The sequence below is a fragment of the Hemitrygon akajei genome, chromosome 4 (assembly GCF_048418815.1).
Source record: "Hemitrygon akajei chromosome 4, sHemAka1.3, whole genome shotgun sequence".
Lineage (NCBI taxonomy): Eukaryota > Metazoa > Chordata > Chondrichthyes > Myliobatiformes > Dasyatidae > Hemitrygon > Hemitrygon akajei.
Window position 1 is genome coordinate 71,849,295 of NC_133127.1, and position 25,214 is coordinate 71,874,508.

At 39.8% G+C, this 25,214-nt stretch overlaps 1 protein-coding gene across 2 annotated transcripts in view; it reads left to right on the plus strand.

Annotated features, from left to right (window-relative positions):
- The window catches only part of LOC140726433 (NEDD4 family-interacting protein 1-like), a 280,526-nt gene that overhangs the window by 11,796 nt on the left and 243,516 nt on the right, over positions 1–25,214 (plus strand). For both annotated transcript variants that reach the window (XR_012098634.1, XM_073042817.1), the window contains exons 3-4: positions 4,723–4,847; positions 7,860–7,926. Coding sequence is in view for 1 of the 2 variants with exons in the window: in XM_073042817.1 (XP_072898918.1) it covers positions 4,723–4,847; positions 7,860–7,926 (192 nt within the window). In the remaining variant the exon portion in view is untranslated. The remainder of the gene's footprint in view (positions 1–4,722; positions 4,848–7,859; positions 7,927–25,214) is intronic.

Here is a 25,214-nt window from a genome sequence, read left to right on the forward strand (position 1 = left end):
ACGGCCACTCCCACGGGTGTAACGGTGCCTGTGAGGGTGTATTTTGAACTTCATAGCATCCCGATCAGCTTTTGGTCAAGTCTTCAACCTGTCTATCTATTCCTGACCACTACACACAGCTCTGGGCAAGAGTCTTCATCTCGACTGTACCCAGGTGTCTTTCATGCAGATTTTCTAACACTCGTGCGCAGTTTAGAGGGAGCCACAATGCAAAATCCACACATCTGCATTCTGTGACATACAAACAGTTGGCCTTATCTCACTGGGAATCCTGGATCATGAGCTGGCCATCCTTAGATGGTGATGTCATAGACTTTTGACTATGTTGGGTCATTCTTTGTTTCTTTTTGTATTTCAGAATTTGTTACAGGCAACTAATCCACCAATGCTGTGTGGAACACCTCTGATGCATCACAGAATGAAGACTTTTCTTCTTTAGTTGCCAACAGTGGAAGACATGAAAAGCCATCAGCATTGCTGTGTTGTTTGGTATCCTTAAACTCTATGTCATAAGAGTGGACTCCTAGGAAAAATGCCCAACATTGCAATCAGGTAGCAGGCTTCACTGGTATTCCCTTTCTGGGATTGAAAATGGACTCAAGAGGCTGCCGCTTGAGTAAACTTTTGTCTGTAGAGATAGTGGTGGAACTTCTTTATTCCCCATACTAGACTAAGGACTGCTTGATTGATCTGTGCAGAGTTGAGTGATCTTGAAGCAAATGCAATCGGATGTTCAAATCAATTTTTCATAGTCTGTGTCAAAACGGCTCCAATGCCTTAAGGGGTTGCATCGAACACCAGTTTGATGCGCAGAGATGGGCCATAATGTGTGAGCAGTTCATCGAATTTATTAGTCTCTTTGTTTCCTTGAATGCTCTTTCACATTTGCTCATGTCTGTAACAGTGCATTCAATGGATGCAGCACTGTAGTAATGTTTGGGAGAAACCGGTGGTAGTAGTTTACAAGGTACAAGTATGATCTGAATTGTGATACATTTTCCAGTCTGGGTGCCTGCAGCACTGCTTCAGTCTTCTCTTGTGACATACGTAAGCCGTGCTTGTCAATGAGATGTCTTGTAGTGAGATTCCATTCTTGGAAAAACTCTCATTTCTCTCTCTTTGCACGCAGACCACATTCACTCAGCAAAGTTCTGCAGGTGCTCTTCATCATTCTTGCCAGTCACAATGATTTCATCAAGGTAACATTGTGTTCCTGGGATATCTTGGTCCATTGCTCTTTGCCAAATTGCTGGAGCTGATGTGATGCCAAAGACGAGATGATTAAACGAGGACAATCTCTTGTGAGTGATTGTGAGGAACTTCCTCTTTGACTCCTCAATCTCCATTTGCAGATGGGCTTGTGACAAGTCGATCTTTGAAAACCTCTCCCCGCCTGACAAAGATGCAAACGTGTCTTCTGTTCATGATGGGGTACTGCACAGTATGCAGCACAGGTTTGATGCTCAATTTGAAGTACCCACTTATGCAGATAGCTCCAGCCTTCCCTTTCTTGATCACCGGAATAATGGGCATTGTCCAATCACTCCACTCAACCTTGAAGAGAATTCCAGATCCTTCCAAGCTCTGAAGTTCAGCATCCACTTTAGGACATAATGCGTAGGGCGCTGGATGTGCTTTATGGAATCTTGGAGTTGCTGCTTCATCCAGTTCAGTTCTGGCCTTCATGCCAGTTCCCTCCTCAAACACCTTCTCATTGCAATTAAACTGTGGTGATATTTTGTGGGTAGTGCTACCACTTCGGCTGCAGTTGCCTGTTGATGACACATTGAGAGCTTTAATTGTATATCAGTCTGGTTGGATTTTTCTCAACCGTTCATGTCCAAAAAGTGCTGGCCCTCTGCTTGACAATACATAAAGCTCTAACTGCCTTGTTTGGCCTCCATATGTCACATTCAGGCTCTTTAGCATCACTGAGGTATTTTCTAATAGCGGTTTAGAAAACCGTCAGATGTAGTCAGCCTCTGGAATAATGGATAAAGCTGACCCTGTATCCAGCTCCATTTGTAGTTTTACACCAGTCACATCTATTGTGATCCAGATGATTTTGTGATCTGCTTCAGTAATGCTCTGCTGTTCTCAGCATGACCGCTCACCTTTGTCAGACTTTGAGCCACTTTATACGTTTGTTTAATATTGTGTTTAAAACTATTCACTCTGTGTGGTTTTTCTCTTTGGTTGTGTTTTTTGTCTGATTTATACACTCTCTATGTGACTTTGTCTGTAACACTTTCTGCAAACTTTTTCTTTGAACCAGCAATCATTTTTGCATCTCGGGAGGATTTGCCACATCAATAACATTTCTGGCTTTTTGCACCATTCAGGCAGATTTTGTCCATATCACATTCCAAACTCTTTTCTGTAGTTCTGTTGCATCCTTTGCTGCAGTCTCTAATAATTTTGCAATGGTTAATGCCTGTTCTAAGGTTAGGTCTCTTTCTGATAGTGGCCTCTTTTGAGTGCTTTGACTATACATGCCACATACAAGCCTATCCCATAATGCACCAGAAAGTCCATGTCTAAAGTCACAGTATTTAGAAAATTTGCACAGTTCTGCAATGCTTTCATCCTTTGACTGGTTACTTCTGTTAAATCTAAATCTCTCAGTTACAGTATTACTAGGGCTCAAGTGATTGCATAAAATTGTAACAATTTCGTCCAACGTCTTGCTTGCTGGCTTTTCAGGAGTTTGGTAAAAACCTATGTGTTTTAGCATCCAATAAGCTAAGACGTGTGGGTACTTTCTTTTCCTTATCCACATTGTTCGCATTACAGTACAGTTCAACCCTATCAATACACGATCCCTTGTCCTCATTAGTGCTGTCAGATTCATCAGCTTTCCCAACTAAGGCCATCATCACATTATTTTCACTTTAACTTTGGCAGCTGTGCGTCTTTCACTGCGTACTGTGACTCTTACTTACATGTTCCTCTGATCAAGTTCGTGACTCTGTGTCTGCCTTCTCTGTACTGATTAACTCCTTCTCTCGCTGTCTCTCTCCAAAGTCCATTGTCCCTTAACTGGTGGTGCTGTTGGTGATATTCAGGTTCATACTTGTTGCCAATTTGTTGTATCTGTACAACTACATATCAATTAAAATAAAAGCACGCACACAAGAGATGGCTTTAACTTGTCATGGTTCCGGTTGGCCGTTCACCTTTAACACTTTGTTCTCCCTGATCATGCCCTAATTTCAGTCAATTGCTGCTAGTTACCCAATAATCATACACCTGGCTTTCATCAAAGACTGGGAAATAAATACGAGGAAGACTCTAGCACAGGTTGCTAGTTCATTGGTCAAATCTTGTGTGATTCTTCGTTCCCTGTTATGATTTGAACTGTTAGTTCTAAGTTCCGCTCTAGTTTCTAGAGAGTCCCTGTGAATCCCGTCTCCTTGTCAAGATCCCTCTGGTTTCTTGTTCTACGTTCAGGTCTACGCCAGCCTCCTCAACTGAGTCGACCTGCCAGTGTCCTGCACTTGGGTTCTCCTCCATCATCCCCGTGTTACATAACTGGTGTATTCATGTTGGAGGGGGAGAGAGAGAGAGAGAGCACAATGCGCATGCATAGACAACATATCAATGTGCATCGGTAAATTATCAATCCATACCTAGTGCTAAGGAGAGTCATTGCTCTAAAAGAAATAGACCATAAATTACATTTATAGTCTCAATGGACCTGTTGTGCACTTCCTCCTTTCAGAATCACCTAGAACGTGAGAGAATGTAAATTAATAGAGTGGTACAGTACAGAAAGAGACCCTTTCACCACATAACATTCAGACCAACCTTTTTTGTCTAACTATATCAAAGTCATTTGCCTTCATTAGGAACATATCCATAAGAATGTTAAAAATTAATTAGTGGAATTCTTTTCATCGTGCTTAACCTCTGCCCCAGGGAAGTGGGTCAGGGTAATGAGGATACGCATTAATATTTTAAAATAATTTAAAGCAATTTAAAAATATTGCTTCTGTTCAATGAAAAGAATTTAGACTTATCTGATAGCAATCCTGCAGACTAGTTTTTAATTTGTGTATTTTCAGATAGAATCTAGGTCAAAAATGCAAAGGAATTTTCAAGCTTTTCTGAACAAATTTTCCATTCTATTTACAATCAAGTTTTGTTGGTGTGTCCTTTTTGGCTGTGAGGACATGACTGAATTCCATTTTTAAAATAAATTGCAACAGTATACAGTAACAACTGACTTCAGAATAATCTCGATGCTTTCATAAATTGGACATAGAAGATTTTTCAGACTTAGACCAGTGATTAGAATTTCAATATTTATTTGGATGTCCCTAAAAGAACATGAAAGGCAGATTATAAATGTGTCCGGAGCAAGGCACACAAAATGCTGGAGGAACTCAACAGGTCAGGCAGCATCTATGGAAAAGAATAAACAGTTGATATTTCAGGCCAAGACCCTTCCTCAGGACTGAAAAGGAAGGGGGGAGATGCTTATAAAGATGTTGTCTTTTTTTCCCAAGTAAATTTTATATTTAACATTACACAAATGAGTTTGGTCAGAAATCTAAGCCACGTTCTCTGTTTTGCTTCCAATAATGCCAAGCACAAATTCTACGTCATAACGATGTCATTTCTTTACATATAGGTGCTCTTGCCAGACAGTGTAAATAGCAATGTTTGGACTTCCATTAATTCTTCCAAATTATTGACTATTTTCATATTGTTTTGTTCTAGTTGCATTCATATTTAACTGGATTGGATTCTTTTTAACCTTCTGCTCAACCAATACAATTGCAGGAAGATATGGGGCCACTTCTGGATTTGGGCTGTCCCTTATAAAGTGGGTTCTCATTGTTAGGGTAAGTATTCACTATCTGCGAAAAAGCCATGCATAATTTGGTAAAAGTCTTCCCTTTATTTGATTGTTAATGTTTTGACAATAGCTGTGCTTAAGAATGGGATGGTGAGCATTATTATTCTTGAGAGTATCTACATATTAAGGCCATTACTGGCCTTGGAGCACAAACTAAGTGTGCTTGTACCTTGGGAAAATCATGGGTTTTAGCTGGGATTTCTATTATGCCTTGAAATATCTGTTTTGTATTAAAAAGTTTTAAATGTGCTAGTTCCCCAAATTTGAAGGAAATTTTATGTGCAGGATGCTTTTAATTATATTTGCCTAAATTCCAAGAGTGTAGAGAACCTTCATAGAGTAGATAAGTTTTATGGAGAGTTAACTAATTACAGAAGGGTAGTTTCTATTCATAGGATGTCCAGTAGAGAACTGGACTGGTGGGAAGAGATGGGAAGGAGCTCATAATCTGATAACGTTATTGAAGGGCTAACATACTGTATACATAGAACAGTATGGTGCTAGAACAGGCCTTTCAACCCAGTAAACCTGCGGTAACAATGATACCAATCTAAACTAATCCTACTTGCTTGCACATGGTCCATATTCCTCTATTAGGCACATATTCTAATCCATCAGACCCTAACACTCTAACTTAAACTATGCAAGTTTTGATAGTTTTGTTGGACTAACAAACTAACAAGGTTCGTCCCACATCTCTATATAGCTAAAGTACTCCAAAGCCAATAAATTACTATCACAAATATCGATAGATACATTTCATTTAACGGCCACTTTAAAAAGATTCTTTACTAATAACTAGAAAACTGAAAATACAGCTGTTCATATGCATGTTGGGAGATCACTTCTCTTGTTCAACGGGTCTAAAACTATAAGGTATAGTCACACGCTGAAAAGATTCAAGATTTAGAATTATAATCAAAGAATTTTGTTTTCACTTAGAATCATGTTAGACTTTGAACTTATCCAGAGTGTGATGATGTTCAGTCACAGAGTTAATTCAGGGTTGAGATTGATAGAAAGTCTGCATATTGGTATAGGCTATGGAAACTGGGATCAGAATGGGAAAGTGGAGTTTAGGTAGAATATCAGTAAAGGATTTCTCAAAAGGCAAAGCAGACTCAACGTACCTAGACATTCTACAAGTATGTGAAGAGCAAGAGGATAAGACGTGAAAGAATAGGGCCTATCAAGTGTGACAGTGGGAAAATGTGTATGGAACCGGAGGAAATAGCAGAGGTACTTAATGAATACTTTACTTCAGTATTCACTATGGAAAAGGATCTTAGTGATTGTAGTGATGACTTGCAGCAGACTGAAAAGCTTGAGCATGTAGATATTAAGAAAGAGGATGTGCTGGAGCTTTTGGAAAGCACCAAGTTGGATAAATCACCAGGACTGGATGAGATGTACCCCAGGCTGCTGTGGGAGGTGAGGGAGAACATTGCTGAGCCTCTGGTGATCTTTGCGTCATCAATGGGGACGGGAGAGGTTCCAGAGGATTGGAGGTTTGTGGATGTTGTTCCTTTATTCAAGAAAGGGAGTAGAGATAACCCAGGAAATTATAGACCAGTGAATCTTACCTCAGTGGTTGGTGAGTTGATGGAGAAGATGCTGAAAGGCAGTACTTATGGACATTTGGAGAGGTATAATATGATTAGGAGTAGTCAGCATGGCTTTGTAAATGGCAGGTTGTGCCTTATGAGTCTGATAGAATTTTTTGAGGATGTGACTAAACACATTGATGAAGAAAGAGCAGTAGATGTAGTGTTTATGGATTTCAGCAAGGCTTTTGATAAGGTACCCCATGCAAGGCTTATTGAGAAAGTAAGGAGGCATGGGATCCAAGGGGACATTGCTTTGTGGATCCAGAACTGTCTTGCCCACAGAAGGCAAAGAGTGGTTGTAGACGTGTCATATTGATGCATGGAGGTCCAATGGAGTGCCTCAGGAATCTGTTCTGGGACCCTTACTCTCCATGATTTTTATAAATGAGCTGGATGAGGAAGTGGGGGGATGGGTTAGTAAATTTGCTGATGACACAAAGGTTGGAGTTGTTGTGGATAGTGTGGAGAGCTGTCAGAGGTTACAGTGGGACATTGATAGGATGCAAGACTGAGCTGAGAAGTGGCAGATGGAGTTCATCCCAGCTGTGAAGTGATTCATTTTGGTAGGACAAATATGATGGCAGAATATAGTATTAATGGTAAGACACTTGGCAGTGTGGAGGATCAGAGGGATCTTAGGGTCCGAGTCAAAGCAGCTGCACAGGTTGACTCTGTGGTTAAGAAGGCATACGGTGTATTGACCTTCATCAATCGTGGAATTGAATTTAGGAGCCGAGAGGTAATGTTGCAGCTATACAGGACCCTGGTCAGACCCCACTTGGAGTACTGTGCTCAGTTCTGGTTACCTCACTACAGGAAGGATGTGGAAGCCATAGAAAGGGTGCAGAGGAGATTTACAAGGATATTGCCTGGATTGGGGAGCATGCCTTATGAGAATGGGTTGAGTGAACTCAGCCTTTTCTCCTTGGAGCAATGGAGGATGAGAGGTTATCTAATAGAGGTGTATAAGGTGATGAGAGGCATTGATTGTGTGGACAGTCAGAGGCTTTTTTCCCAGGGCTGAAATGGTTGACACAAGAGGACACAGGTTTAAGGTACTGGGGAGTAGGTACAGAGGAGATGTCAGGGGTAAGTTTTTTACTCAGAGAGTGGTGAGTGCATGGAATGGGCTTCCAGCAAAGGTGGTGAAGGTGGATATGATATGGTATTTTAAGAGACTTTTGGATAGGTACATGGAGCTTAGAAAAATAGAGGGCTATAGGTAAGCCTAAGGTAGGGACATGTACGGCACAACTTTGTGGGCCGAAGGGCCTGTATTGTGCTGTAGGTTTTCTATCTTTCTATGTTTCTATGTACCTTTTGCTTCTTAAACCTCAGAGTTGGGTTTTCATACAGAATATTCTTATAATTGCATACATTTGCATTTTCAGTTCTCCGATTATTTTTTCGGTTATTTTGAGGGTAAACTATGGCTCTGGTGGAGTTTTCTGGCTGTTGGTAAGTTATCTTCCAATTTAAGTTGATGTGTTATATTTGCTAAAGCTTATTTCTTTGAATGGAGTTTGTTGTGAGTTGGACATACGTATTGATATGTGTGAAAATGGAAATAGCATTTCTCATAGCTTCAAACTGCCTTTGGTAATATCAGCAGTCAAATACTTAAAATGGTCTTACTGATTTTTCTGCTATTTTGGTAGAGATGTTAGTCAATTAATTACATTAATATCTAGATAAAATGAAGAGATTTAAAATGTTATCTAAATATCTTTTGTTTCCTAATTTACAAAGAATAATTTCTAGATAATAAATACACCTCTCCCCAATTTATTACGTGCGATGTAACAAGGAAGTTTTACTCTGCACCATTTATTATGTTCTCATGAAAGGTTCTTAAGTTTCAGCACCAAAAGAAAGATATCTACATGCTCATTACTTCAGTTAATAGCTTTGCATCTGATTCGGGCTGTTAGTTTGCTCTTTAGTTTATCACAGGTTTTATGGATATCTTCCATTGTTAATGAGATGTCACAGGAGGATGCCATGGTGTTTTTCTCTTTATGTGACTGAATTCCTCCACTGCACAGCAATAGATCTACACCTTACGTCATTGGTGATTTGATTTTACTCAGTACTTTGGGTACCACATTCTTGTGACTTCTTTTCTGGCTGTTGGTAAGTTATCAAAGTGGGATTAACTCTAGGCACTACCAATGTGGTTGTCTGTAACATGAAGTGATGATACATTGTCAAACCTCAGATATCAGTAACTTGATAAAACATAGGATGTCTTGTTGAAACTTTCAGATTTTAATGGCTTTTGTACTGCAAGAGTTCCCAGAGCTCTCACAGATGTGGTAAATCATAGGGTATTTACTTGCTGAATTTGAAAAGGATGACTGAAAAGATTGTTATAGGTTTGGTCACTTGTCACATTGACAGCTGTGTTTCCATCAGTCTGCATGAGTTACAAATGATCATTTTACTTGTGGCTTAATGCTTAGAAGATCATGGCTAACAATAAATGAGAACTCAGCAAATATGTTTATCTCTGCTATATCTTCATTACATGCTCTGATGAATTCTTAAGCACTAAATATTATTTCATTTTTTCATTAGCATATTGAACCTAAAGTGACTTTATTGTATGTTATCTGTGATTCCAAACAGTAATTTTAATTTAACAGAGCCATTTCTCCCAGGGCCAAAACAACTTGAATGTTGTATGGCATGAGGCTAGGTCTATAACTTGCATTCATAACATAGATACAAATAGTGCAGGCATACTGAATGTACTGTTTCCTAAACATATATTTTTGATGTTTCTTGACTTGTACAAATTTGGATTAGTCAGATTGGGTATAAGAAATTTTTGTCTTTTCAACGGTTGCGAAGTTAAGTGGCAGTCTTTCTCAGTTTACCTGAACAACTACAAGACATTCTACACGGAGAATCAAACATCAATATCACAAGTCTTCTTGGCTGGCACTGTTGCATTAAATATTCAAACCAACACCATCTGCCCTCCTAGATTCTTCATCCTGTTGCTCATGTATATTGTAACTGGTTCACCCAAGTAACTAATTAATTACATAGATATGGGCAAAACACTGCTGCTTCCTTACTGGCTATTCTCAGAACTATACATGCTGCTCTTAAAAAAGAAAATCTAACCAGGCTCAGCAATAATCTGTTGTATCCAGACTGTGTTTGTGTGATTGTCTTTAACAGAGCTGATCCAAATCTGAATTTTATTGTATAACTTTGATGAGAGGTTCAATGAATGATTTTGCTCTAGTTGTATAAACGTGATTTCAAGGGTCCGAAGTATTCTCTGCCTACCACTCAGCTGCATTTTCTCCTGCTGGAGTAGACACTAGACATGTTTAACATGATACATTGGATTATTATTGTCACATGTAATAATAAGGCCAGGTGAAAACTTTATTTTGCATGCAACCCATACAGATCATTTCATAACATCAGTACATCGAGTAGTACGTGGGAAATTCAGTAACAGAGAGCAAAAGATAGTGTTACCAGTTACAGAGAAAGAGTAATGCAGACAGGCAATCAGATGCAAAGCCATGATGAGGTAGACTGTGAAGTTAAGAGTCTATCTTATTATCAAAGATATCCATTCAATAGTTCAATAACAGCAGAATAGAGGCTGTCCTTATTTTTTGAGTTGAAAGTCAAAGTAAAGTTTATTAGTAAAGTAGGCTTATCTTACCATATACTACTTTGAGATTTATTTTCTTCAGGGCATTTGCAGGAAAATAATTTATGAAAAATTATATATAAACTAAGACTGACAAATAACCAATGTGCAAAAAAAACAAATTATGCAAATAAATAGTACTGAGATTGAGAGTCATAAGGAGTACTTATAAATGAGTCTGTAGGTTGCAGAATCAGTTCAGGATTGCGGTAAGTGAAGTTTTCCCACACCGGTTTAAGAGCCTGATGGTTGTAGGGTGGTAATAGATTCTGAACCTGGCAGTGAGCAACCTAAGTGTTCTTACCTCCTGCCCAATGGAAGTAGTGAGCAGAGAGTATGAGGAGAGTCCTTGATGATGGGTGCTATTTTCTTGTGGGAGCTCTCCATGTCAATATGCTCAATGGTGGGGTGGGGTTTCTTTCTGATGGCCCTATGTGCTGGTCCCAGAACAAATCACCTAAAACGAATATGCCTAGGTTTTAAAGCTACTGATCCTCCCCACCTCTGATCACTTAATGAGGACCAGCGCTCTGGCTTCATCTTTCTGTAGTCGATAATCAGATTTTTGGTTTTGCTGACATTGATTAAGAGGTTGCTGTTGCAGCACGATTTAAACAGATTTTCTATTTTCCCGCTAAATGTCAGTTTGTCACCACTTTTTATACGGCCAACAACAGTAGAATCACCTGTAAACTTAAGTACTTCACTGGAGCTGTACTTAGCCACAGAATCATAGGTATAAAGTTAGCAAAGCAGTGGGCAAAGCACACAACCCTGGAGCACCCCTGTGATGATGGTGATTGTGGAGATGTTGTTGCCAAACCATACTGATTGGGATCTGCAGGTGAGGAAATTGAGGATCCAGTTGCACAAGGAGGTATTGAGGCCTAGGTCTTGGAGCTTAGAGATGAACTTGAAGAGGATGAGATGTTGAATGCTAAGCTGCAGTGAATGAAGATCAGTCTGACGTACGCACCTTCCTTGGCCTTGTTTCCAGAGCTGAGTGAAAGGCCAATGAAATGGTATCTGATGTTGACCTGTTGTGATGTTCACTCCTCAGGCATATGTGCTTCATAACCAACATCACGAAGCACTTCATCGTGGTGGATGTAAGTGCTGTGTCTCTGAGGGTCTGCTTTTTGAAGATGCCCTTGATGCTCGGGAAGCTAGTGCCCATGATGGAGCAGGCAGAGTTAACAACTTTCTGCAGCTTGTTCAGACCCTGTGCAGTGGCCCCTCCATACCAGATGGTGATACAACCAGTTAGAATGCTCCATTAGTACATCTGTAGAAATTTGCAAGTGTCTTTGGTGATAACCAAGTGTTCTCAACCTCCCAATGAAATATAGACACTGTCATGCCTTCTTTGTAATTGCATCAATATGTTGGGCGGAAGATAGATCGGCAGAGTTGTTGACAACCAGGAACTTGAATCTGCTCACTCTTTCCATTGCTGATTTCTCAATGAGCCACTGGTGTGTGTTCCCTTGACTTCCCCTTCCTGAAGTCCACAATCAATTCCTTGGTCTTACTGATGACTGCCATTCAATAACATCATAACCAAGTTTCTTTGGTTTCAGTTCCATTTTCCACATCTGTGCCCTTAACCCTATGGTTCAAAATTCTATTAATTTTGAATACATTTGAAGATTCAGCAGCCAAAGTTTTTTTTTAACATAGGAGGTTCCCAAGCACTTCAGCCTTCTAGTAATCTGCCTCCACCCTCATTGATAATTGTTCACCCCAAGACCCTGGGAAGTGTAGGCAACTTCCTCTATCTTGGGAGCTACCCCTTGGTGAAGGTAAACATCAGTGATAAAATACACCACAGCCTTCAATGTGCCAGCACCATTAGTCACTTCCTGCTCTATCTGTGAACATTTGCCTCATCAGTGAGCTCAGATCCCACAAAGAATTTAAGTTAGGCATGATTTGCCCTTTACCATGAATAAAAGCTGGTTCTTCCGTGAGCAAACTGTGACTGTTGTATTGCTAACCACTGTGTATGAAGTCATTCTGTTGATGAATTTGGGCTTGCAGCCACTCTGAGGAGGTTCTGATGCTGGAAAACAGTGCTCGTAAACAATAAAAACTCACCTCAAAATAATCAGAGGATTTGAGAAAAAAGAATAAATTTGCAACACCGCACTAATTTTTAATATAACAATTTCATTATTTGATATTTCTAGTCTTGTCATTAATAGGCAAAGCACAAACTAATCTTTAAAATACAGTGGAGCGATGGTGGGAAAGGAGTCAACTATTCAAATCCCTTTAAACCAAATAGAACATGTATAATTCTGCATCTTCAGATTTCCTCGTGTTTGCATATATAATTCTTGTTTAGGCTTTATTTATTTAGTGTGATATAAAATTTTATATTGACTGATGCCCCTGAAACTGTTCACTACATTTTTTTTTGGTCACCACTGAATTTATGGAAATTTGAAATCTTTAGCTATGGGTAAATAACTTCTACTCATCTGTAACTCTAGGTAATTGAGGATAGTATAGGTAAATTCACAAAAAGCATTTTCATATTTAAAGGTCTGTTCAGAGTAAAGTTAGCAAATGCCAGTAAAAGACAGCCTAAGTGTAGGTAGATTTTCCGTAAAATTTCTAATAGACAGATACATAATGCTTCAATTTGTCTGATGGGCTGACTTTCATTGACTACTATTTATCTGTTTGACAGAAAGTAAGTCTGGAACTTCTGTGCATGCTTAGTCAACAATGGAGTGGCATGAGAATGTAGTGGGTAGTGTAACTTCATTATAGCGCCAGCAACCAGAAGATCAGTTTTCAATTCTCAATGCTGTCTGTAAGGAGTCTGTATGTACTCCCCACATGTCGTGTGGGTTTCCTCTGGGTGCTCTGGTTTCCTCCCACATTCCAAAAATGTATGGGTTAGACATGCATGCCCCAACTTATTAACCCAATCTGATTGGTGTTGCTGGGTGGCAGATGAGGAAGCAGGGTAGTAGTCCTTTGTTACCAGGATCAGATAAAGGCTAGCCATGAGATGACCACAGGCTTTATCTGTGAGTGATAAACCTATGCCAGTCAGATATGGCCCAGGATAGTCAATCAATAACAAACACAGAAATTCTCATAAATTGCAGTTTCCACTTGATGCACTTTTTGTATATATTGGTTGCTTTTTCTGTGTTAGGTTGGTTAAAAACAAACAAGTCTATTGCCACATGAGGGCACTGTGGTCATTTTCAGAAACCAGCTGATTAATTTGATATTTACATATCCAGAGACTTGCACACAAAGTCAACATTTAACATGGATAATCAAATTACATCAAGTAATTGCTAACGATAATCAATTTTGTTTTACATATTACTGTCAATTTAGCATATATTAATACTTATTATAAAAGAATGATCTTTGTTAATTGTCATCAATGCATTATTTGGTAAAGTTAACTTGCAACCACAAAGCTTTAGAAATGATTCTTTACTGAATACAAGCAATGTAACCTTGTGCAAATTTAAATTAACCTATTTGAGATAATGGCTTTCAATAATCTTGCACCTTATACCTGTGTTGCCCTGGGTTTATGATCTGGAGTCATTCATGTGCTTTGTAACTCAATCTCAGGTGGCTATTTTCCTTCCACTGGGGATTTATGGGCACTTCATTTTTAAATGTTGTGCCATAAATGTCCTTGAGGTGCTGCATTTTCTGTTAATTCATTGAAAAATAAGTTTGTTCTCTGGTCTTAATGAGACATATTTGAAATAAGGTTGCTTGTAACTGGCAAAAACCTTTCTGTGACAAAGTTTAATTATATTGAATTTGAACAAAGATGGCAAGGTAGATGTTCACAGCTTTCAATGACAGAAATGGTAACCAGGTAACATATTTGTAAGGACCAGAGGATAGATGATAAAAAAAATCTATGATCTGAAATGTTCTCATTGAAAGGGCAGTGAAAGGAATTTCTATGGTACATTGGAAACAGTTAGAAACACTCTTTCAAAGAACTGAGACAGCTACAATATAATAACTAGACTTGTCCAGTCTGTACAATTCTTTAGGAATTACAACTTTGAGCTCAACTAAAGGATTTAAGGAATATTCTAGTTAAGTTTATCTGAATGCTGGTAATATGGAAGTTTCTTGCAGGTGCCAACCTTTGGATGAGCCACTTTTCAACATAATTGTATAAGGGCTAAGAGTGTTGTAAAAACAAGCCTGAAGGCTTTGTGTGTCAATGCAAGGAGCATTCGTAACAAGGTGGATGAATTGAATGTGCAGATAGTTATTAATGAATATGATATAGTTGGGATCACAGAGACATGGCTCCAGGGTGACCAAGGATGGGAGCTCAACATCCAGGGATATTCAATATTCAGGAGGGATAGACAGGAAAGAAAAGGAGGTGGGGTAGCATTGCTGGTTAGAGAGGAGATTAACGCAATAGAAAGGAAGGACATTAGCTTGGAGGATGTGAAATCGATATGGGTAAAGCTGCATAACACTAAGGGGCAGAAACCGCTGGTGGGAGTTGTGTACAGGCCACCTAACAGTAGTAGTGAGGTTGGGGATGGCATTAAACAGGAAATTAGAAATACGTGCAATAAAGGAACAGTAGTTATAATGGGTGACTTCAATCTACATTTAGATTGGGTGAACCAAATTGGTAAGGGTGCTGAGGAAGAGGATTTCTTGGAATGTATACAGGGCGGTTTTCTGAACCAACATGTCGAGGAACCAACTAGAGAGCAGGCCATTCTAGATTGGGTATTGAGCAATGAGGAAGGGTTAGTTAGCAATCTTGTCGTGCGAGGCCCTTTGGGTAAGAGTGACCATAATATGGTGGAGTTCTTCATTAAGCTGGAGAGTGACAGTTAATTCAGAAACAAAGGTTCTGAACTTAAAGAAGGGTAACTTTAAAGGTATGAGACGTGAATTAGCTAAGATAGACTGACAAATGATACTTAAAGGTTTGACGGTGGATATGCAATGGCAAGCATTTAAAGATCGCATGGATGAACTACAACAATTGTTCATCCCAGTTTGGTAAAAGAATAAACCAGGGAAGGTAGTGCACCCGTAGCTGACAAGGGAAATTAGGGATAGTATCAACTCCAAAGAAGAAACATATAAATTAGCAAAAAAAAAGAGGCACACCTGAGGACTGGGAGAAATTCAGAGACCAGCAGAGGAGGACAAAGGGCTTAATTAGGAAAGGGAAAAAAGATTATGAGAGAAAGCTGGCAGGGAACATAAAAACTGACTGTAAAAGCTTTTATAGATACATGAAAAGAAAAAGATTGGTCAAGACAAATGTAGGTCCTTTACAGTCAGAAACAGGTGAATTGATCATAGGGAACAAAGACATGGCAGACCAATTGAATAACTACTTTGGTTCTGTCTTCACTAAGGAGGACATAAACAATCTTCCGGAAATAGTAAGGGACCGAGGGTCTAGTGAGATGGAGGAACTGAGGGAAATACATGTTAGTAGGGAAATGGTGTTAGGTAAATTGAAGGGATTAAAGGCAGATAAATCCCCAGGGCCAGATGGTTTGCACCCAGAGTGCTTAAGGAAGTAGCCCAAGAAATAGTGGATGCATTAGTGATAATTTTTCAAAACTCCTTAGATTCTGGATTAGTTCCTGAAGATTGGAGGGTGGCTAATGTAACTCCACTTTTTAAAAAAGGAGGGAGAGAGAAACCAGGGTATTATAGACCGGTTAGTCTGACATCGGTGGTGGGGAAAATGCTAGAGTTGGTTATCAAAGATGTGATAACAACACATTTGGAAAGAGGTGAAATCATTGGACAAAGTCAGCATGGATTTGTGAAAGGAAAATCATGTCTGACGAATTTTATAGAATTTTTCGAAGATGTAACTAGTAGAGTGGATAGGGGAGAGTGGATGTGGTATATTTAGATTTTCAAAAGGCTTTTGACAGGGTCCCACACAGGAGATTAGTGTGCAAACTTAGAGCACACGGTATTGGGGGTATGGTATTGATGTGGATAGAGAATTGGTTGGCAGACAGGAAGCAAAGAGTGGGAGTAAACGGGACCTTTTCAGAATGGCAGGCAGTGACTAGTGGGGTACCGCAAGGCTCAGTGCTGGGCCCCCAGTTGTTTACAATATATATTAATCATTTAGACGAGGGAATTAAATGCAGCATCTCCAAGTTTGCGGATGACACGAAGCTGGGTGGCGGTGTTAGCTGTGAGGAGGAAGCTAAGAGGATGCAGGGTGACTTGGATAGGTTAGGTGAGTGGGCAAATTCATGGCAGATGCAATTTAATGTGGATAAATGTGAGGTTTTCCACTTTGTTGCAAGAGCAGGAAAACAGATTATTATCTGAACGGTGGCCGATTAGGAAAAGGGGAGATACAACGAGACCTGGGTGTCATTGTACACCAGTCATTGAAGGTGGGCATGCAGGTACAGCAGGCGGTGAAAAAGGCAAATGGTATGTTGGCATTCATAGCAAAAGGATTTGAGTACAGGAGCAGGGAGGTTCTACTGCAGTTGTACAAGGCCTTGGTGAGACCGCACCTAGAATATTGTGTGCAGTTTTGGTCCCCTAATCTGAGGAAAGACATTCTTGCCATAGAGGGAGTACAGAGAAGGTTCACCAGATTGACTCCTGGGATGGCAGGACTTCCATATAAAGAAAGACTGGATCGACTAGGCTTATACTCACTGGAATTTAGAAGATTGAGGGGGGATCTTATTGAAACGTATAAAATTCTAAAGGGATTGGACAGGCTAGATGCAGGAAGATTGTTTCTGATGTTGGGGAAGTCCAGAACAAGGGGTCACAGTTTAAGGATAAAGGGGAAGCCTTTTAGGACCGAGATGAGGAAAAACTTCTTCACACAGAGAGTGGTGAATCTGTGGAATTCTCTGCCACAGGAAACAGTTGAGGCCGGTTCATTGGCTATATTTAAGAGGAAGTTAGATATGGCCCTTGTGGCTAAAGGGATCAGGGAGTATGGAGAGAAAGCAGGTACAGGGTTCTAAGTTGGATGATCAGCCATGATCATACTGAATGGCGGTGCAGATTCGAAGGGCCAAATGGCCTACTCCTGCACCTATTTTCTATGTTTCTATGTTCCTCTGCAAATTGAGGTCTGAAGTGTAAGTGCTGGGGTCACTTACCTAATGTGATGGTATCTGTGCAGAAGGCTTGTTAACATTTCAAATTAATGACCATGTAGGAGAATGGAAAAACCTAGCAGATTAAATAGTTCATAAATATACTCTGTGGCCACATTACTAGGTACACCTGTACACCAGCTCGTAATGCAAGTATCTCATCAGCCAATCATGTGGCAACAGGTTAATGCATTAAAACATGCAGACATGATCAAGCGGTTCAGTTTTTGTTCAGAGTAAACATCAGAATAGGGATGGAACTTGATCTAAGTGACTTTGACTGTGGAATAATTGTTGGTGCCAGACTGGGAGGTTTGGTTATCTCAAAAACTGCTGATTTCCTGGGATTTTTACATGCAACACTCCCAGGAGTTTACAGAGAATGGTGCAAAAAAACCTCCAGTAAGTGGCAGTTCTGTGAACAAAAACACCTTGTTAGTGAGAGAGGTCAGAAGAGAATGGTCAGACTTGTTCAAGCTGACAGGAAGGCGACAGTAACTCAAATGACCATGTGTTACAGCAATAGAGCAGCTCTGAACGCACTACACATTGAACCTTGCAGAAGAAGATCACAAACATACAAAAATATATTTAGTGAAATGACTAGTTCTTGGGAAAATAAATAGAAGATCTGTGTTTTCATGACAAAGGAGATCACGATGAAAGGCAAACTTGAATAGAAGGGGATGGTAATATGACAAAAGATGAGAATTAAATGATGAATCTGGATTTGTTATTGGTTACAGGAAGATTTAGCCCAGCACCTGCTTCCTGTAGACATGGGAGGTTTGTTATGACTTGAGCAAAGTGAACAAATAACAGAGGTTGGAACATTATGAAGTATCAATCAGGATGAGATTCTGTTCCTTTAGTAACATTGGCCTTCAGAGGAACATTTAATTGGACAAGGTCAGAAAATTCATAGTGGAAGTGAAGTAGACAAAGTAATTTGTTGTGTCCAGGAGCTCCGATTCATACTTCAATAGATGTGTTTGGCAAATCTGAATTTGATTCTCCCAGTGCAAAGGAAGGTTCAGCCTCGGGTATGTATGAAATATACAAGGTTAAACAAGGTACAAATAATTGTGTATTTTACCTGGAAGGGATTTTTTAGACATTGGGCTTGGCTCTGGGCTTTGGGCATTAAATGTTATAAGAAGGAGAGATGAAAAGAGTAGGATTCCATCCTCTGTCCTTACATTGAAAGAGACTAGAGGAAGGGGATATGGTGTTGGGTGTGAAGGATGACTGGTCCTGGGGTTTGGAAGGAAAGGATACCTCAGATTAGTGGCAAGGAGAGAAAGCATTGTTTGATTACAGTATTGGTAAATGATCCCTGAATTATGAGATGGGAGATAAAGGCAAGTGTGACCACATTCCCACTCAGGCAGAGAAGACGCTCAAGGACAAAGGGACAGGAAATGACATGGATTTGCTCAGACTGTCACTTTGTATAAAAGCAGAGGAATTATTCTGACTTTAAGACAAATTAACAAAAGAAGTGTAACCGGTCCTTTGTTGGTATCTCATTACTATTAATAAATTTCCACATGGCTGTTTGAAGAAAAGTAATTTATAGCTATAAAGTATTTTGAATAGTGCTGATAATCTGAATGTCAATGTCTTGCTGTGGGGGAGCAAGAGAGAGGAACAGAAACTTGAGGTGGTAAAAGAAAGGGAGTGAGGGAGAAGACATGAGAGAGAAAGGGAGGTGGAGTGTGTGTGTGTGAGAGAGAGAGTGAGAGAGAAAGAAAGCTGAAACGGGAATGGTTAAAAAGGGTTAAAGCGAACACCAGAGACAAATTGAGAGGTGTGGTGGAGAGAACTGACTCAAATCTGGTGACTGCAAAACAGGCAGTGAATCAAACTGATCACTGGCTTTCAATCAAATATGCAAATTTCCAAATGCTTTCATCGGAAGAAACCTCTATGAATGGGTCATATGCAGCAACTAAGTAATCCACCAACCTGCATATCTTTGAGACATGGGGTGGGGTTATGGAGAGACTGTGCACCCAAGGAAATCAACGTGATCATAGAGAGAAAGTGCAAACACCACATAACAATACCTAAACTCATGAATGATCCAGGATCTCTGTCACTATGAAGCAACAATCTATTTGGTATCCTTTACAAGAGGTCTGAAATCTGTAAGAATATGGCATACAACAATTCCTGGTTCATTATGTACAATGTCGTATGACATGGGCGATCATGGTCTTTCCATGACCCGGGCTATTCTTAGCAAGTTTTTCTACAGAAGTGCTTTGCTATTGCCTTCTTCTGAGCAGTGTCTTTACAAGACAGGTGACCCCAGCCATTAACAAAATTCTTTAGGGATTGTCCGCTTGGCATCAGTGGTTGTATAACCAGGATTTGTGATATGCACCAGTTGCTCATAAAACCACCTACCACTAATGTGACCCTAATCAGTGGGGGGCGGGGGGGCTAAGCAGGTGCTAAACTATGCCCAAGGATGACCTGTAGGCTCGTGGAGGGAAGCAGTGCTTTCAACCTCCTTCGGTGGAGGCATATCTCCACCCCACTACCCATCATACAACAATATGCCCATCGAGGTCAATCAAACTGAAGAACTCTGTTGATCCATGCCAAGTTATAAATGCAGAAGTGTAATGTAATGTACATTTATATGTTGAATCATATTAAAAGAAAGCTGTGATTAAGATTGAAAAAGAAGGGATTTCATGATTTGACAAGATAACTCGGGGTGTGATGATTAATTCTCTTGCTGGGAAACAGTATAGCCAAGCTCTTGGAGGAGCCAAGCAACTTGGATGGTAATATACGGATTTCCAGCTCTAATTGTTCAGGTTTAAATGGCAGAGCTTGCTATTCCATCTTCTTTGCAGTAGAAAGAAATGCTAACCACTAAGTCTGGACAAATATTTCATTTGTTTAATAATATCCCCAGTGACAGATTGCCCATCTATTTGTACTGAACGTGACCAGATTCCTAGTGATGTAATAATTCATGCTTATTTGAAAAGATTCATCCACTGTCTGCTGTTACAGCCTGGGGTTGAGATTTACCAGGAATGACTTCTGAAGTCTGTGGTTTTTAACTCTGCCTTTCCTTTACCCCTTATTGCTTGGAGACATGCATAAAAATACTGGATAAGATTACCATTCAAAAAATGCTGGCTGTTTAAGATTTTTTTCCACTGTGCATGTGTGTAACTCTCAAAGCCACATAGTTTGAAATGGACTAAGGTGATCAGCCTGCAGCATTGTGAGGATTATTAGTCTTTTAAGTCATAACACGTGTTGTCCCATAGTGGCTATGTTCTTTATGTATGATTACACAGTTGTTCTGCCTATTTTGATCATTTGTGAATTCATTATATTTTCTTTTGTAAGGTTACTTGAAAATTTTTTGTCAGTTTGCACATAATTTACATTGATAAGCATGGGTATTTTGGGAGTAGGATGATTTATTTACTTAGCAAACATCTGATTGTGTTTCTTAGTATGATTCTTTGTTTAAGAACTTCTATAAACTTCTATAAAGGCATTTCTGACTAAGAGCCAGGTCATTCATGATGTTATTATCATAGAATTATAGAAACATACTGTTCATTACAGAAATGGACTCCTATGGTCCATTTCATCCAGAACGATCAAGAAACCCATTGATGCTAATCTCATTTGCCTGCATTGATCCTGTTTCCCACTACTTTCCTACCCAGATGTTTGTCAAAACACTTTTATAACATTATAATAATATTTGTCTCAACTACCTCTTCTGCCAGCTCATTCCATATATTCACCACCACTTGTGTGAAACCTTGCCCCTCAGATCTCCTTTATTTTTTCTCCCATTTCACTTCAAATCTGTCTCTCCAGTTCTGCATTCTATTGCCCCGGACAAAGATTTCTTAATTATACCCCTCAAACTTTATAAACCTCTGTAAGGTCACCCCTCTATCTCCTACTGTATGTTCCTGTGATATTAAGCTCAGTGTATCAAATCTCTCTGTAAATTCCATTCCAGTCAACATCCTGATAAATCAATTCTGCACTCTCTGTATTGTTATTACATACTTCCAGTAGTGTGGCAACCAGAACTATATGCAAAGCTCTAAGTAATATTTTGTACAACTGCAACATGATGTCCCAACAGTTATCCTCAATGCCTCAGCCTATGAAGGTAACCTTATCAATCTTTTTTATCATCCCCTCCACCTGTGTTGCCACTTACTGGGAACCAAGGTCTCTCTCCATACAACGTTGTCCCTAAGGTCCTTGCCACACCATCTGTATGTTTGGACAGAGTTTGACTTGCATTACCTCACACTTGTCTGGATTAAGTTCTGTCTTCTCCCAACATCCCGGCCAATCATTGTCCAACTTTCATCGCTATCTATGATTCCAGCAATTTTTGTGATTGCATAATATTCAGTACTCCTGCTGCCATAGTTTCAACTTTGCTATAATATAAAATAATCAGTGCCAACATGTTCAGGGGCACAAAATGCCTTAAGTTCTTTTATTTCCCCACTTTCCCAGGGACACACTGGAGTAAGCTATTGTGCACGGTCATTTTGGAAGTGGGCAGGCTGCTATTTAAATCCGATCTGCAGAAAGCATTGTGGATGGGCCATTGCCAGAACACAAGAATTTTAAATGCTAAGTTATAATCATGTACAAATGAAATCTCACATTTTATGCATTCAGGAATTTTGCCACTATTTGGCCATGAGAATAATGCCCCGTCTGAAATATCCACAGTTGTGCTTTAATGTAAGGAGCAATGCTGTCCTCAGAATTTCCACATCTTATGGGACTGTATTGGAGTAATAGAAATGGAGAAGTGTCACGTCTCTGTGCTATAACTTAATAGCAGATGTGTTTCTACCTAGAGGTGAACACAAGTTACTGTCTGACCCACACTCCTGCTACACAATGTTAGAACAGAATATTCTTTAAAGAACCTGAAAATGACAGATTCCCATGTGTGAATTGCCTGAAGCTTCAGACTGAGTTTCAGAGCTGCAGTTCAAATAAATTGTTGCAAGTAATATTTCAATGAGTAAAATATCCCAACACTATGGGGGTACCTTCAGCACACTGCAGCAGTTCAAGAAAGAAAGAAAGCTTGTTGCCACATCCCCAACAAAGACACCAAGTGTTGGTCTCAGCACACCCATGAATGAAAATAAAGGCCCTGTTTTAAGACGTGGACTAGAGAATCATTTAATCTGATGTTCAAAGGGCAGAAGAACCCCTTTGAAATGTTAAGACAATGTTGTAAACTTTTGGAGAATCTAAACAAAAATATTCTGTAAACAGTGCACATAACTTCATTGTTGCTGATAAAGCTTTAGAAAACCACAAATCCCGTGGAAGTTCCATGCGGGCATGTTATGTAGAAATAAATACAAATCCCAAACCAATACATTTACATGAGGATGCATCTTTTTTAATTTCACATTCAAATGTCGAAGGTTATATTGCCTTTCCTTATTTTAATTCTGAGTTGTAGCTAACATTTCTGAGGTCTGCCTCATCAGAATTTGGATTAATGCTTCACCTCATTTCTGCACCGTCAATGTGCTGAATTTGTAGGTTATGTTCCTTGCTGGGTTTCTCCTCCACATACTGTATAGCAGTTTCTGTGAGAGTAAAACACCATCAGAATCAGTAGAGTACAGGAATAAAGGTATGATGTACAATAGAAAGGTACAATTAAAATTAAAGGAAAATATCAAATGACACAGAAGTAAAAATGAAGCCAACAATTTGTGATAAGGAAAAAGTACTGGAATTTTTAACAAGCATGAAAAAAATCTGCAGATGCTGGAAACTGAAAGCAACACACAATAAGTGCTGGAGGAACTCAGCAGGCCAGGCAACATTTATGAAAAAGAGTTTGCAGTCAAAGTTTCAGGCTGAGACCCTTCATCTTGGCCCAAAATGTCGACTGCTTACTCTTTTCCATAGATGCTGCCTGGCTTGCTAAGCTCCTACAATTTCTGTTTTTTTTTAAACGATACCTACCATACTGAAAAAAAAGATTTTTCAGTTCAGAGGTACAGCATGTGCTGTTAGATATTTGTAAATGAAGCATTGCAAAGCAATAGCAAGGCTATTCTCGATAACAAAGATCAGTAACATTGTCTACCTGCAGTAACAAGCCCCAGGCCTCAGCTTACTTATGTTCCAAGGTGGTACCTTTAATTATCTATCCGTAATGCTGTAAGTAGCTACTGTGCTATAGCTGACAGGTTGGTTGCCTGTGGCGCTGTATCTCCCTGAGGTACTGAATGAATTACTGAGGCAGCCAGATTTATGGCAGACAATGTGCCAGTGTGGAAGCAGTTGATTATAGAGCTTTAATTACAGCCTTCCCCTCTGAACGTCAGGCAGGGATACAAAGGCTGCCAGATTTCTCAAGGGACTTTGCAGCATGTAGAATTCAAACTTATTATTTAGGTTCCCTCCTATTTATTTTATAATAAACATAATCAGAATCAGGTTTATTTCACTGACATACCTTGTGAAATTGTTGTTTTGAGGCAGCAGTACAGCGTAAGACATAAAAAAGTTACTGTTAAGTTACAATGAAAATGTAAAATGAAGAATAGTGCAAAAGAGGAAAAGTGAGGTAGCATTCCTGAGTTCACGGAACAGTCAGAAATATGATGGTGGAAGGGCAGATGCTGCCCCTAAAATGTTGAGTGTGTCTTCAGGCTCCTTTCTCTCCCCACTGATGGCAGTAATGAAAAGAGTCTTGTCCTGGATGATGTGAGTCCCCAGTTATGCATGCTGCCTTCTTAGGCACCACCTTTTGAAGACATCCTCGATGGTGGAGAAGCTAACGCACCTGATGGAGCTGGCTGAGACTGTAACCCTCTGCAGCTTTCCGGTCCTGTGCATTAGAGCCTCCATACCAGGCAGCAATGTGGCTACTCAGAGTGCACTCCTCGGTACATCTGTAGAAATCTGTTAAAGTCTGTAGACATCCCAAATTTTATCAAACTCCTGATGAAATCGAGTTTCAGGTGTGCCTCCTTCATGATTGTATCAGTATGTTTGGCCCAGGATAAATCCTCTGAGATGTTGACACCCAGGAACTTGAAGCTGCTCACCCTTTCCATGGGTGACCCCTGGTGTGCGTTCTCCCAACTTCCCCTTCCTGAAGTCCACAACAAAGTCCTTGGTCTTGCTGATGTTAAGTGCAAAGTTGTTGTTGTGATGCCACTGAACCACCCAATCTACAGTATCTCGCTCCTATATGCCTTCTTGTTGCCATCTGAGATTCTGCAATGACAGGGGTGATATCAGTGAATTTATAGATGACACTTGAGCTGTGCCTACCTACGCAATCATGGGTGTAGATGGAATAGAGCATTGGGCTAAGTATATATCCTTGAGGTGGGCCTGTATTGATTATTAGCAATAGGATGTTATTACTAATCGGCTCTGACTAGGCCACTTGATAAGGAAGTCAAGGATCCCGTTGCAGAAGGAGGTACAAAGGCCCAGGTTTTGAAGTTGTTGATTAGTTCTGATGGGATGATGGTGTTGAATGTCGAGCTTTAAACAATAATCAGTAGCCTGGTATAGGCATTGCTGGTGTGCAGGTGATTCAAGGCTGAGTGGAGAGCCAGTGAGTTTGTATCTGCTGTAGACATATTGTGGCAGGTCTGATTCTCTGGTCTTACTCAATCAGAGAAAAATACTGCAAAGAATGTCTCATTACTATAACATAATGTTTATGTTTAAGTATGCAAATGGTTTAAAATTTTGTGAATAATCAAGGCAGGAGATAATTTTCTGAAGACCCTTTTCACTGTGTAAGAGAACAGCATTCATTAACTGTGCTTTTGCAGTGTTCCTTAACAATGTTACTTTATAAGTGATCACATTTTCCCAAAGTCAAGCACTACTGGTATATACTATAA